This window comes from Coturnix japonica, chromosome 9, assembly GCF_001577835.2.
Source record: "Coturnix japonica isolate 7356 chromosome 9, Coturnix japonica 2.1, whole genome shotgun sequence".
Taxonomy (NCBI): Eukaryota; Metazoa; Chordata; class Aves; order Galliformes; family Phasianidae; genus Coturnix; species Coturnix japonica.
Window position 1 is genome coordinate 11,555,239 of NC_029524.1, and position 13,486 is coordinate 11,568,724.

The 13,486-nt window shown below is 43.7% G+C and overlaps 1 protein-coding gene across 3 annotated transcripts in view; it reads left to right on the top strand.

The window, feature by feature from the left end:
* Positions 1–13,486, top strand: part of FGF12 (fibroblast growth factor 12) — a 183,783-nt gene that overhangs the window by 69,655 nt on the left and 100,642 nt on the right. The window contains exon 1 of one of the 3 annotated variants that reach the window (XM_015871731.2): positions 150–447. The exons of the other annotated variants lie outside the window; for them this stretch is intronic. Coding sequence (XP_015727217.1) covers positions 360–447 — 88 coding nt within the window. The 5' untranslated portion in view covers positions 150–359. Of the gene's footprint in view, positions 1–149; positions 448–13,486 lie in introns of those variants that run through there. 3 annotated transcript variants of the gene reach the window in all.

The following is a 13,486-nucleotide window of genomic DNA, read 5'->3' on the forward strand; positions in this document are numbered from 1 at the left end:
CGGGGAGGCGGCTGGAGGTGCCCGGGGGCGGCGGAGCGCAGCGGCCGAGGCTGCCGGCTGCGGGGGGGTCCCGGCGGGGGCTGTGCCGGCAGGGGGCAGGGCTGGGAGCCGGCCGTTTGTGTTTCTAGGGCTTGACGTCCTTCTAGCCTGCTCGACCCCCTTCCCGGCAAAGCCTGTCCTCCCCTGGCGGAGAAGTCCCCAGAAGTGGCGGCGGGTCCCCACCCCGAGGTGCGGCGGGGCCGAGGCGATGGGCCGGGAAGTTTGGCGGCGAGAAGGGCCGGTGCCCCGCCGCTGAAAACCGGCCGCTCCGGGGCCGGTCCCTTTTCCGAGGAACGGGAGGGCGCCATAAAGTGAAATCCATGAGGATTCTCGGGCTTCTCCTGGAGAAAGGCTCGCATATGCTGCAGTGTCTTTGTGGAAGGCGCCTGAGATCCAGCAACAGCCCAGGTGGGGGGAGCGCGCGTCCTTGTCCCCGCCGCCCTCGCCTCCCCTCCCGGGTGCCGCTCGGGCTGGGCTGGCCCCGTTTCCTCGCCTTCCTCCCCCTCCTTCTCTTCTATTTCCTCCTCCTCCCCCGTCGGCCCGGCCGGCGCCGCACACAGGTGGCCGGGCGCTGTCCGTTGTGCTGACCCCAGGGGGTACCCCCACACATGGCTACCCATCCCTACACAGGTCCCTCACCCATGGTCCTTATCCTGGACTCCCATTAACCCGACATTTCACCTGAAACCCCTATGCCAGCCCTGTATTGTTATCTGGGATCCTAGCTGCAGCCCCCAAACCCCTACATGGTTCTCCCTTATCCATGTGGAGCCCTCTCTTTGCAAATGGCCCTTACGTGTTTCCCCCACCCCACCTGGGTTCCTCACCCTGACTGTGGGCCACATTGCTGTTCAGAATAGGGGTGGGCTTCCCTAAGGTGCCACACAGCTACACAGCTCTTGGTTTGGAGCTGAGCCTGCTGCAAGAGATCCCCATGCTCCATTTGTTTGTAGTTGCCAGATTTTCTTGGGGGTGTTAAATGTCTTCTTGTATGAGGATGCCCTGACTTGACTGCTCCTGGTGAGCCTGTCTCATGGCTTATGTTCTGCTGGGGTGAAAGTTCTGCTGGAGTCTGCTCCATGCTGGGGAGCACAGTGGGGTGAAGGGCTGAAACATGCTTATGCTTGAGCTGTAGCTAAGTATTATTTGAAGAAGAGACTATGTGTGCAATTGCCTTGGTTTGGTATGGTACTGTGCCTGAGTTTTGGGTTGATCTTGTTGAAGCCCTTTAAGTGGTATGTCTGCAGTTTCCTTTGTGCTGAACATGTTTTAGGAGTCTGACTTTCCCTTTCCACAACAGTGAGTAAATGGTAATGGAAAGAAATCCTGTGATATTAGTATTACTCAAGATTTGTGGAGGTTGTAGCACTAAAGCTGATGCTTTGAGCTTGACTGGCTTTCAGTTCCTGACCATTATAGTCTTTGGGCACCGGCTGTTTACAAGGCTGTCTTTATTGTACTTTTTAATGCTTACGTTGTTTCCTTATGTGAGATCTTTGTCTCATGGGAGAATTTTCCATGCCTCTTGCATAAATACTTGCTGTTATCCATTGAAGAGAAAGACTGTGCTTGGGGAACTCTGTTGCTGAGGTAGCCTGGATTCCCTTCAGGCCTACCTAAGGAAAATTTCTTAATGGTAAGAACTGCCTGTTTATGTGTTAGTATCCCATTCTCTTCCACCAGACCCATGAGTAGGCAGGTTCTGGCTGTAACTAGCTCAAGGAAGTGGGGGACATGCTGGAAATCTGTAAGATGGTCAGCTTGGCTCCCTTGGAAGTATTTCCTGTTCTACTTCAAAGAAAGATTTCATCAAACTGAACAGAACAAAGCATGGCTGTGTTTGAAAGTATCACAGGTGTTTTACTCTTTAAGTGGAGAATGGCATATGTGTTTGATGTTTTTTATTGCTACTTGTGAATATTTGTGTTGTGTCATTTGCAAACTTAGGGCAATAAAGTGTACAACAACCTACTGGTAAAAAAAATGGAGTAGTACCTAAACTATTAGGATGTGATAGCTTACAACTATGGCAAACCAAAATCTAGTTGTAGTGTCATGATCTTTATCCTGTTGAGTTTGTTTGGCTTTTCTGATTGATCCTTTCCTTAGACCTTCTTGATGAATACATGGTTTTTCATAATTTCTCTTGCCTTGAGTGATGCTGAGCATTGTGCAGTCTGTGTATTTCACAACGGTTTGCTATAAAGTCCATGGGACATCACTATCTCTACCTGGCCTTATTTTCTAGGTACTAGCCTCATCCCACTACAAGACAACCAATAGACCACCCCAGGTTTGGTATTTCACTTTGAATCAGGGAGCTAAACTGTTTTCTTTTCCTGCCTGCATTTGTTCTCTTTCTATAGAGATTGGACTTTACATTCTTTAAAAAAAAGGTGCACAAAAATAAATGAAAACTGCTTCTGATAAAGGGGTCACTGTGGGCTGGGCCCACTGGAGGAGAGATTTCCTTGCTACTTCCTTAAAGGTAATCATGCCTCAAAAGATAGGAGCATACTTCTACAACAAACCTAACTGGTGTAGCATTGTGCCTAGCATGGCACTAGAGGGACTATGCCAGTCAGAGATGTACAGCAGCAAAAGGATGGTACACTGTAGAGGAATGACCATGGGAACATATACTACAGTAGGGATATAAAGTGCTGTGAGCTAATTCTGTGCCCTTGGTAGTCTAATCCAAAGAGTTTTGCCGATGGTCAGAAGTTCACACCAAACTCTTTTTGCACTCAAGTTACCCACTCCTGTCTACATTTTCTTTCCTTAAAAAAGTTTTAAGGATATAAACAAGTGCTTAAATTCACATTCGTGCCCATTCAGACCTCTCCATTTTGTATTATTTTCAAGTATTTTGGCACAGTAATAGCCCATTTCATCTTCCATGTACTTCACTTGTTATCTTAGTTTCAGAAGTCGTAAGCTGACTGATTGTATTGCATGTGCAGAGAGATTTCCCTTCTGTGGTCATAATTAATTTTGTTAAGTCTTTATTCCTTAGTTAAGTTCCTCTGTTAATAATTTCTCCCCCTTTCCTTGGGATACATAGTTTCCTTTGGGATAGGAAGGTTTTTGCCTTCTAAGTCAACACAATCAAGTAGATTGCTACAGTGCTAACTTCAAGATAAACATCCAGCAGTGACTGGAGATATAACTGTGAATGTAACTGTGCAACACTGTTTCAGATTACCTATCTGGCTTGCATGTACTTGAGGAGAAAGACCGTGTTCTAACTACATTAGTAGCAGTGTGAAGATTTCTGCTAGTGAGTGTTTCAGTTCTCTGTAAGGAATTTGGCCATTCAAGTGGCTCTGCCTTGTGCTTATTCTGCCCTTGGCTCCTATATATACTCTCCTGTCTGTTGCTAAATCCACAGGTAATTCTCATATCGTCTCATCAGTGTTCAGCAGCACCACTTTTTCGGGGTTTTTTGGTGTGGTTTTTTTTGGTAGAGGCCTGGTTGAGTCCAGAGACTGATGTATTCTCAAATATTTGGATCAAAGTTTAAGCCCCTATGCTGAAAATCGATGCCTTCAATAGAAACCAGCTTCACGAGGACTCTCACACTGGTGAAATTTGGAGATGCTCCTGGAAATATGCTGATTGATGCTGGCTTTATGACAGATCAAAACAATGTCTGGCACAGCAGGTCTTTATGTTTCTCCAAGCATCACAACACTAAGCCTGCTATCTGGGGCAGTAGCAATGATAATTCTGTTTAGGTAGGTAGGGACAGGCTGACTCTGCTATTAGCTTGTTTGTTACTGTCCATACACATTGTTGCATTTGTTTTGAGACTATCGGGGCACTGTAATAATGTATCTGCAATTGCAAATGCAAATGGAATTATGTAAATAAGATACACAGTTGTATGGGAAATTGGTAATCACAGCCTGAACCTCTGATTAATCAGCTGAGGCAAGTGTTGGGTCAGCTGTGGGAGCACAGGTGAGAGTAATTTAGCTGTGCTTCTGGAAGGGGTGGAGCTTGACTCCACCTCCTCTAGACCTCATTTAAGGGCTGACCACCACTAAAGCAGCATCTCTTGGAGATCTCTCCTCAGTGGAGATTGCTTCAGTGGTTCTTGGAAGACCGAAGGCTTCCATACAGGTGAGTTTTTCTTGTAAATAAACTTTTGGATATTTACTACCATTTTTCATGATTGTCACTGTACAGCCATTGTGTATTTGGCTTATCAGATGTGCCTTGTTTTGCTTGAGATTCCTTGTTTGGTTTACACAGTGATCTGTAAACCCATGTGCACTTCACTTACACCAGCTCTGGAAGTTTTTTCCCACTGCTATTTATTCAGGTAGATGTCAGGATACAGTGTGGAGCATACACTTTGCTGTCAGCTTCAAATGGGTAGAAGTAATAGGTCTGTGTATGTATGACTGATAGTAAAACTTAGGTTTGCTTGCTGAGTGGTAGCTGGGAGCATGATGTGCATGTACGTGCATTGCTGGTGGGAGGCAGAAGGTGACTTATTGTCACTGAGCTGGTTACAAGGCAGGCAAGTGACGATGTTGCACTTGGGGGGTCATCAGCATCTTTCTTTTCCTACACCAGCTCCCTTAACCACTACTCTCTGCCACTGTTCAAAATGTGTTGGTTCCCTGTGTATGTTTTGCCCAGGTTCCGTCTTCCTGTTGCATGTCCTTGGAAAACTAACATTTGTTGACCAGTTGAAATCAAGTACATGTGCTGTTCCACAATAATTCCTATTGTTGACACTCATGCACTGGCTGAAAGAAAATCTTTGTCTGATTTAGTTTAATTCACCTGGGAAATGAATTAAGCAAAACTGAAAATTCCTTTTTATTTTGTAATAGGAGCACTTCTCTTGGGTATTATTCGAGAATAGCTATAGCATTTTAAATCTACACTCCCCTTCATTCTGAAGTAACCTTCTCATGTAGATGTACTCTAAGTATCACTCCTGAAGCCCGTAGCACTTCTGTGTCTCTGGTCTGTCTGAACTAGAAATCATGGTTTTCACAAAGTTCTTATTTGCTGCAGTTACTTGACTCCTGTTACACAGAAATTCAGAGGTACAGATTATAACGGTCTTAAAGCTTGCACGTAAAACCTTTTTGAAGAGTTCACATGCAGATCTATGTAGTTATATGAAGGAAAGTCTTCAATTTCATGTAGGGTTTTTATGGTTCTCTTTGCAATAAAAATTTTCAGAAATCTTTCAAAGCAGACACGTGGCTGGGGACTTCCTGGGTGTTAGGTGGTTTGGTCAGTATATGGCTGTCAGCTGGCTGTATGGGCATACAGAGCAGGGATCTGGAATGGCCAGATCTTCACCCAGCCTTCTGAGTCCCAAAACTTCTTAGGGTACTATGGGGGCACCACAGATACTGAATTGTATTTGTGAAATTCTTTTCTTTCAGTGAACATAAGCAAAATAAGCTTCGTTTTAATCAGGACAAGAAACAATTCTCTGAAATAAAGGTTGGCTCGATCATGGCACTTCTTGTCTGAACAGGGTTTTGCAGAGGCATGATGTTTAATTGCCTCCTCCTCTCATACCAAACTAAGAAAAGAGAATTTGTCTGAATTTAAACACCACGTGCAATTGTGACATAATGTAAACTCTGTGTTTGGGTGAGAAATGTTAATCAAGAATTTAGTGAAGGATTAAAGCTGATGACTCCTAAAGCAAGTACTTTCAGCTTAACAGCTGTGTGAAGATCATTAGTTCACATCTACTCAATGACCAAGGAGTTTTTCCGGACATAGGTCTCAGTTCAGTGAACTATTTAAGTGCACATCTACACATGCACCTAATTCCATTTTAAAACGATCATGTGCTTAACAGAATCATAGTTTTAGACAACAGGCTTCCAGCCTTCTCTAACATTTGGCATCCCTAAAATTCCTCCTGTTTTTCCTACCTTAATTTGAGATTACTGCTCTTAGACTTGTTGTCCATTTGCCTTAGGCATTTCTGGACATGTTCATTGGCATCACTTCCCAGCTGAAAAGCCCTGTTCATAAAAGAAACTGAGATCCTGTTACGTTATTAGTGAGAATGATTTACTCATTTACTAGATATCGTTTCCAAACAAGTCTACTTCTCTTCCTACAGTACTTTCTGCTGATTTCTAAAAGTAAACTACTCTTTTTTTGCTGTTCAGACTGATGCTAGTTGTAGACATTGTAAAGCCAGGTGGTACAGATATCATCAACAATTCAGCAAGCTTTGAACGCAAGAAGAGATTGGTTATGTGATGGTAGAATGCAAAGCTTTCAGCTGTATAAATAGATGTTTGCTTAAAGGCCTTTAAATAGACTCTTCTCCCTAAAGGAAGAGAGATGTGCAACATTTAATAATAAAAATAGCATTTCTTCCCTTAGCCCGAAATGGCATGGAAGGAGGTAATCATGTTTTGTATGGTACAGCATTTTTCTAAATGGCATGTTTATGCCTTTCTAGTATTGTGGCTGCGATTGGCTGCTGGGCCCATTTGCATGTGCTAAATTGCAGTACTGGAGATCTGTGAAAACAACCCGGCAAAGCCAGTCTCAGCTGGGAGCATGGAAGCTGCTACTAATTTTGTGATGAGCCACCCACAGGCCCAGCGTGAGTCATTGTCATTGTTTTGTTTTCCAGAATTCAGCACTGAATGCTTCCAGGATCCAAGCTAAGGATTATCACTGGAATTGTACTTACTCCCTCATAACTGTGTTTGTTTCAGATAAGGGGGGAAAATTCCATTCTAAAAAACATGAACTTAGCAAATGTTTCCTTAGTGTTCTGTTTCTGCTTTAATGTGCATTCACAGCCGTGTGTTCACTTGAAAACTCACTTGGGCATAGCATGGCACTCTTGCTGTTCTGTCCTAATTAGGTTGTCATGTGTCTTTGAGGGAATGGTGGGCAATGGCAAGAATGGAGTGACTTGAATGAAGTCATGGCTTGGCTCTGTCACAGCTCTCTGTTCTTGCATGTGTCCTGGTAGTAGTTGTCAACAAATATGTTTATGTAGTCACACCTGAACATGGAACCAGCTGAGACATTGCATTTATTGTGGATCTTTCATCTGAGGAGTGCACTGGCCATATGCCCCAGGTCATACGCCTGATTACTCACTTGCTGATGATCCTGAAGATAGGAGAAAGGGTTGAGGAAGCTAGAAAGTCCTCTGTCTAAGTCCAGTAATGCTGGTCCTAGTTTTTGCCTGCTTTCTAGGAGGCCTTCTCAGATTTATTCAGTTGTGCAGTTGGCCATGCAGGGGGAAAAAAGGCAGAATGCAGGGGAAAACAGGCCCCAGGGGAGGAAAATGAATGTGTGGGCATAAAAAGCAGGGGAAGTGTTTTAAATGCAAAACTTTCTGAATTCCTCTGACCAGCTGTTACTTATCTTCTTCCATGGTGGTGGTTTTTTTTTTGTTTTTTTTTTTTTTTTTTTGTTGTTGGTAAAAATTTGGGTAGAGAAGACATGGATAATGTGGGAAGGGTATGTGAACATGAAGATGGAATAAGAAACTGAAAGCACCAAGGCAGAGAGATGGAGACTGGGGGGCTTTTAATTTAACTGGCTCTAGAAATGTGTGCTTTCTTTGTGGGCAAAAGTGCTCAGTGTGGTATTTCATGCTCTAAGTCTGGTCAATTTTCAGGTTTAGAAAATCTGCTGGGGGGACCTAAGGTGTGATAGGATGCAGGGACAAACCACAGCAGCCTTCCCTGTGGGGCTTGTGGTGGAGACGGACACATTTAAACAAAACATTCAGTCTGGGAGAACACAAGGACCAGACATGTCCATGGTATCCCTACAGCGATGGTACTCAAGTGTCTTGATACTGGTGGTGGAAATGGCCACTGGAAAGGTGAAAATCAGACCAAGTGGGGTGATCACAAGTATGCTGCAGCTGGGACCGGGCAGCCAACATGCCGTTAGTGTTTGTCTGAATTCCTGTGACTTTCTGTTGCTTGTCTTTTTCCACAGTGCTTTTTTTTTATTTTATTTATTTATTTCTTCCACTGGTGGAGACAGCAGCTTTCCCTTTATAAGCCCTGTAAGTGCATGTGACTTTACAAGGAATCACAGCAGTGAAATTCAGGTGCAGATATTGGAGACACGTCCCTGTGTCCCTGCAAGACACACTCCCCTTGCTCCCAGCTCTACTGCTTGCCACCTTCTTGGGGTTATCACAGTCAGTATATTGCTGGTACTAGAGGCACCCATAAATGTTGAATGGCTGATTTCCCCGAACACTTTTGTTCTATGTAAGCAGGGTATAATCTTTGTAAATATTTGTTTGGTTGATCAGACAAATATGTATGTAAATATTCAAGCATGGCTCAACATCCTGCTGCTCTGCTCAGGCATTCCTCTCAGATGACTGGGATTTACCTTTTATGGTTAAGATTGAAACTCAGTTTGCTGTTTCTTCTATCTCTGACAGTGATGAATCCTTCACTGTTGTTAGCCATAACCTAGAGCAGTTCTGGGGACAAAATTCATGTCTGTCAGTCACTGGTGAGCTGATCAGCAAGGGAAGCAGTCCTTCCCTGCCTCCACTCAGCCCAGTAAATGCCTGACACACATCTCATTGCATCTTCTGGGATACCTGTTGCTTCCCTGCAGCTTACTCCCAGCACCTCAGACACAAGGTAAAAGGACTTGGGTTTCTTCTGGAGTTGGTATGTTGGTGAATTGGGTGGTTTTTTTCTTGAGATTAAGAAAAGTGAGTTAGAACAATCAGATTTCTTCAGATGGTTTGTCAAGCGTGAATAAAAAGTACAGTTAAGTGGAAACATGTCCTTTATCGATGGAACACTTCTGCGAATGAATTTTGCTCTTGTTAGACAGTCCCAGTAAGTGGTAGGGTCTGCTGAGAGCTCCCTGCTGTACACACAACCTTGTCCTTTGGGTCAATACCCTGTGTTAAGCACACCTGGCTGGCAAGCCCTCAGGGAGGGATCCTCTTGGAGGAGGTCAGGAAACATGGTTTTTAGATGATAGTGCTTGATTCTGGATAAGCATGTAACACCACTAAGTGCTTAGGGACAGACTTCTGTTATAGCACGTTTATAATCTCTATTTAAGCCTTAAAACCAGGAGTAAGCATGTCTTGCTCCCTGCTTCAGCTTTGCTTTATCCACAGCAATGTTGTGTGCTTGAGTTCCTGAACATCTTTAACATCATAGCGTCCTGTGGAAAGGATACCTGTGGATCAGATATAGGAAGGTGCACTCCCTTTTTCTTTGTTCTGGATGTGGTTCCAGACAGCTTGGTTTAATGTCTCCTGGAAGAACTTTTTTGAGCTGGTGAAAAGTTGACCCGGTCCTCCTCCCTTGGCACTTGCGATCACATGGGCTTCAAGCTGTATGTCTTGCAGTCTGAAGAGTCTTTGCTGGCTCTCTTTGGACCATTCACAGTTCTGACATTTGTTGCAAAGTAAGGAACACAGTAGCACACAGAAACCTTAGCTTGAACATTGCAGGCCTCCTCTTGTGCTCCCCCTTAAATGGTTTACTGATTCTTGTGTGTCGAGGTGAAATAAATCCTATGTAAATCCAAGAGGTGTCTGGGAGACTCAAACAGCACCTGTGTGGGACACTGCAGAACACCAGGGTTCAAAGTAGTTTAATATTACTCTGAGTCTAGATGCTGGAACTGGGTAAATGGGCTTAGATTTTATGTATTTAACAGAAAATGCACTATGAGGATGTTAGAGTATGGATGAGATTACTCATTTGTGCTTTGAGAAGCATTTGAGACTCCCAGCCATTCAGTAAGCTCCCATTAAAAGCCCATTATACATTTCTCACATAAAAGTATTTAAGGTTCAGTAGGAGTGCAGCTTAGCAGGGAAAGCATGTTGGCTGCCAGCTTGGAGAAAACTGATGCAGGCAACTGCTTTGTAAGGGTTAAGCACAACCTGTGATCCAATGCCTGAAGGGCTTCAAGGTTGGATGTATGGAAATGCTTCTTCTCTGAAATAGTGGTGGTGTGTTGGCACAGACTTCCCAAAGAGGTAGTGGAATCACTGTCCCTGGAAGTGTAAAAGAATCATGAAGTTGTGCCAGTGAAGGACATAATTAGTGGGCATGGTGGGGATGGGTTGATGGTTGGAATAGATGACCTTAGTGGTCTTTTCCAACTTAATGATGGCCATGTAGAAGCCTGGAAGGGCAGTGATAGGAGTGCTGGCAACAAGCACCCTGTCTTCCTGCCTCCCCAAAAGAGAGTTTTGTCCAGGGAAGTTTTCTAACACTGAATCTGCAACAGCACTTGTTTTAAAGTACTCAGAGTTGCATCTTCTTCATGAGGGCAGAGTGGCACTTATGCCACTAAATGTAATGGAAATGTTTTAAGAGGTAGATTTCTTAGAAAACAAGGTTTTGTTTGGAGCTTGCTTATCCTCTCTGCATCACCTGCAGCAGTTTGCTAATGCATAGGCAAAGTGGGCTGTGACCTCAATCAGCTAGTTAATTTTAAGCCCATGCTTAAGTGATTTGCTAAAACTGTACTTATTCAGAGAAGGAAAGCTGACTGTATTTTTATTGCCCAAAGTAGGTGAATTATAACATGTAAGGGATTTTAATGATGAAAGGGTAAATTACGCTTTTAAGCAATAATTTAAGTTCCCATAAAGAACATTAGTAGCAGTCAGGATGTCAGATGGTAGATAGTCATGTTTATACTTTGATAATGGCCTCTTCAAAATTACTTGAAACATTCTATTGTGCATTTACATTTTTATCTCTGGATTTGTAAGATGAGTGGGCCTTATTAAGCCAAATTCATTTTGTGGCTTGTGTCAATAGAAAATGTTCTTTTAAATCTTTAGGAGGAGTTGGTTACAGAAACATAGGAAAGATAGGGAAGAGATTGTTATCTTTTCACATTCAATACATTCTTCATCCTTTTGCTTTTTGATGACTTAACTGTTCTGTATTCAATAACTCAAACTGTTGATTGGAAACTCTTGCATGAGTAAGACAAATGGGGCTTGATTTTGAAAAATGCATTCATAATTTTTGTCTAATTTATATGTGCAATTAGCATGATTGCCTCTGGAAGTGGCCATCTGAGAACAGTTTTGGAGATTGCTCTTTTTTTCTGATCTGCTTTCTCTGTCTCCTTAAGGCGCTGGCTTCTATGATGGCTAAATATTACCCATCTAATGTGGTAATTTGTTTGTTGATCTCCTTTCATCTCTTACCTCTCAACTTTTAGACATTTGTTAAAAGGCTGGGGAAGATTACTCTTGAGTCCACTTGGCACAAAGGAAGGGAGGTTCTTTCATCTAAGTGCTTGATCTTACTACTTAGAGACTCAGATCCCTTTGGAGTCTCTATAGATTCTTAAATGGCTGTAGTAATATTCAAGTGCTTTCCAGGCGCTCATAAAGGACTATGGCTCTCTCCCAAGGAGATGTGTGAATGCAGGGGTTGTTTACTAATGTCAGGGTGGCATTTTTTGGGTTTTGTTTTAAATATGTGATGAATTAGAAAGGAATGGTAAATGACTCTGAGAGAGGCTGAGAAACATGGTTCAAGTTAGAGATTTACGGGGCATGTTCAGTCTTTGAACAGACCTGGAGGACCATGGCACCAGGGATGCAATTCCTCAGTGGCTTCACTGCTCTGTAAGAGAGGGGGACAGACCTGCATTCCAGTTCTGTGCGTGCATTCACATTCGTTCCCTGTGCTGATGCTACTGCTGGGTGGTGAACCAGAACAGGAAAAAAACTTTTTATTAAATCTAAAATAATAATAATTATTTTATTTAAGTTTAATTTCCAATCAATCAAATAATCATCTCCCTTAGCTGAGTCATCATGTGGCCACACAGGTGCTGCTGCTATCAGGAGGGAAGCAGCAGGAAAGCTGCAGCGTGAGACAGGGAGAGGAATGGGTGGCATTGGCCCCAGCAGCAGTCAGGTCTGAGGCAATGGGGTAAAACACTCCTCCTAGTGACATCTGCTTTGCATTCATTGCACCTGAAATTTTCTCTGTCCTGAGACAGAACTAAGTCAGACCTAAAGGTTTGGTGCTTTGCCTGTTTTCGGATGTGACTCAGAACCATAGCTGCAGAGGTGGGAAAGCTGTGGCTGGCAGTGCTGTAGAAGACAAATATCCCCTGAATCATTAATCATGAAATGGAGGGCACGCTGCCTGATTGCTTATTGGCTGTGACTCTCATTAACGGTAAACTCAATTTTCCCATATCGACAGCTGCCTGATGGAGAGACCGTGCAATGAGGCAGGCACTGAAGGGCCAGCAGCAAACACGCAGATAAAGCCATATGTCAGGAATGATACCAGCAGTGTGTTTCTTTCTTTGCTTCTCTTCTGTGCTCTCTTTCCTTGCTCAGAGGAAACAGCTTCTAGAGATGAGATATTAAATATGCCATTCCTGGTCTGTCTGTTAGAAAGGAAACACTGCAGTGTTAGTGTACTTCACGTGCGGCAGCTGGTTCTTGCTCATTCCTGGCTTTAGTTGGGATTGATTTAATTATAGAAATGTATTACCATGGCCAAAGAGTTCCCCAGGCCAAACAAAACCCTTGTGTTCTTCCTGCCCATCCCAAAGCACACAAATTGCACTCAGAGGGGGGGAAAAAAATAAAATGGGAAGGAACAAGCAGAGCATGTCTTGCCAGGGAGCATCCAATTCTACTGGCACCTGCAGTGCTCTTCCCACACCTTGGCCAAACAAGAGCCATCTCTATCAGCATCTTCCTCGAGCATCTCTCCTCCTCATTCTAAGAGCTGCTCCAGCCCCTTCCAAACATGTAATTAAGGATATGAAAAAATAAACTTGTTCTTATTCAGCACCTGATAAAATGGTGACTCAGGGATTTTCATTTTGCATTGGAAATGCAAGTCCTCTCATTCAGAGTGCTCACCAGCGTGCAGCCTGAATCTTAAAAGGAGCTGTGTCACCCACTGGAAGGGCACAATGGGTACAAATGCAAAAGGCCACATGGAGGCTTTCAGGAGTAACTCCTTTTGACCATGATTTCCACATAATTACTCAGATCAAGGTCATTTGGCCTCTGTGCTCACCCTTGCAATGTAGTTATCTCAGCCAGATCCTGACTCACACCTAGCAGTGGGCTGTGAAGATGTAGTCTTCATTAATATATCCATTCCTGATAGGATGAATATCCTGCCCTTGATGTTGAGTTTCTCAGCCCCTTGCTTTACCCATTAGCAGTACTTGTGCAGTGCCATTGCCTGGGCAGGAGGTAGCACAGCCTGAGGCATGGAAGAGCTGATGAGCTCTTCCAGACCTGGGTGATCTGAGCAGAGAGACTCCATTTAGTTCTACCACTACAACATAATGCTTCAAGGAAAGATGATAAACAAAGCAGAAGGGCAGGAGGTCACAGAGATGGCAATTTCTGGCTTGTGCCCATAGACAGCTTCATTCAGCCTTCCGGAGAATTTATTTTAGCCAAACTTGC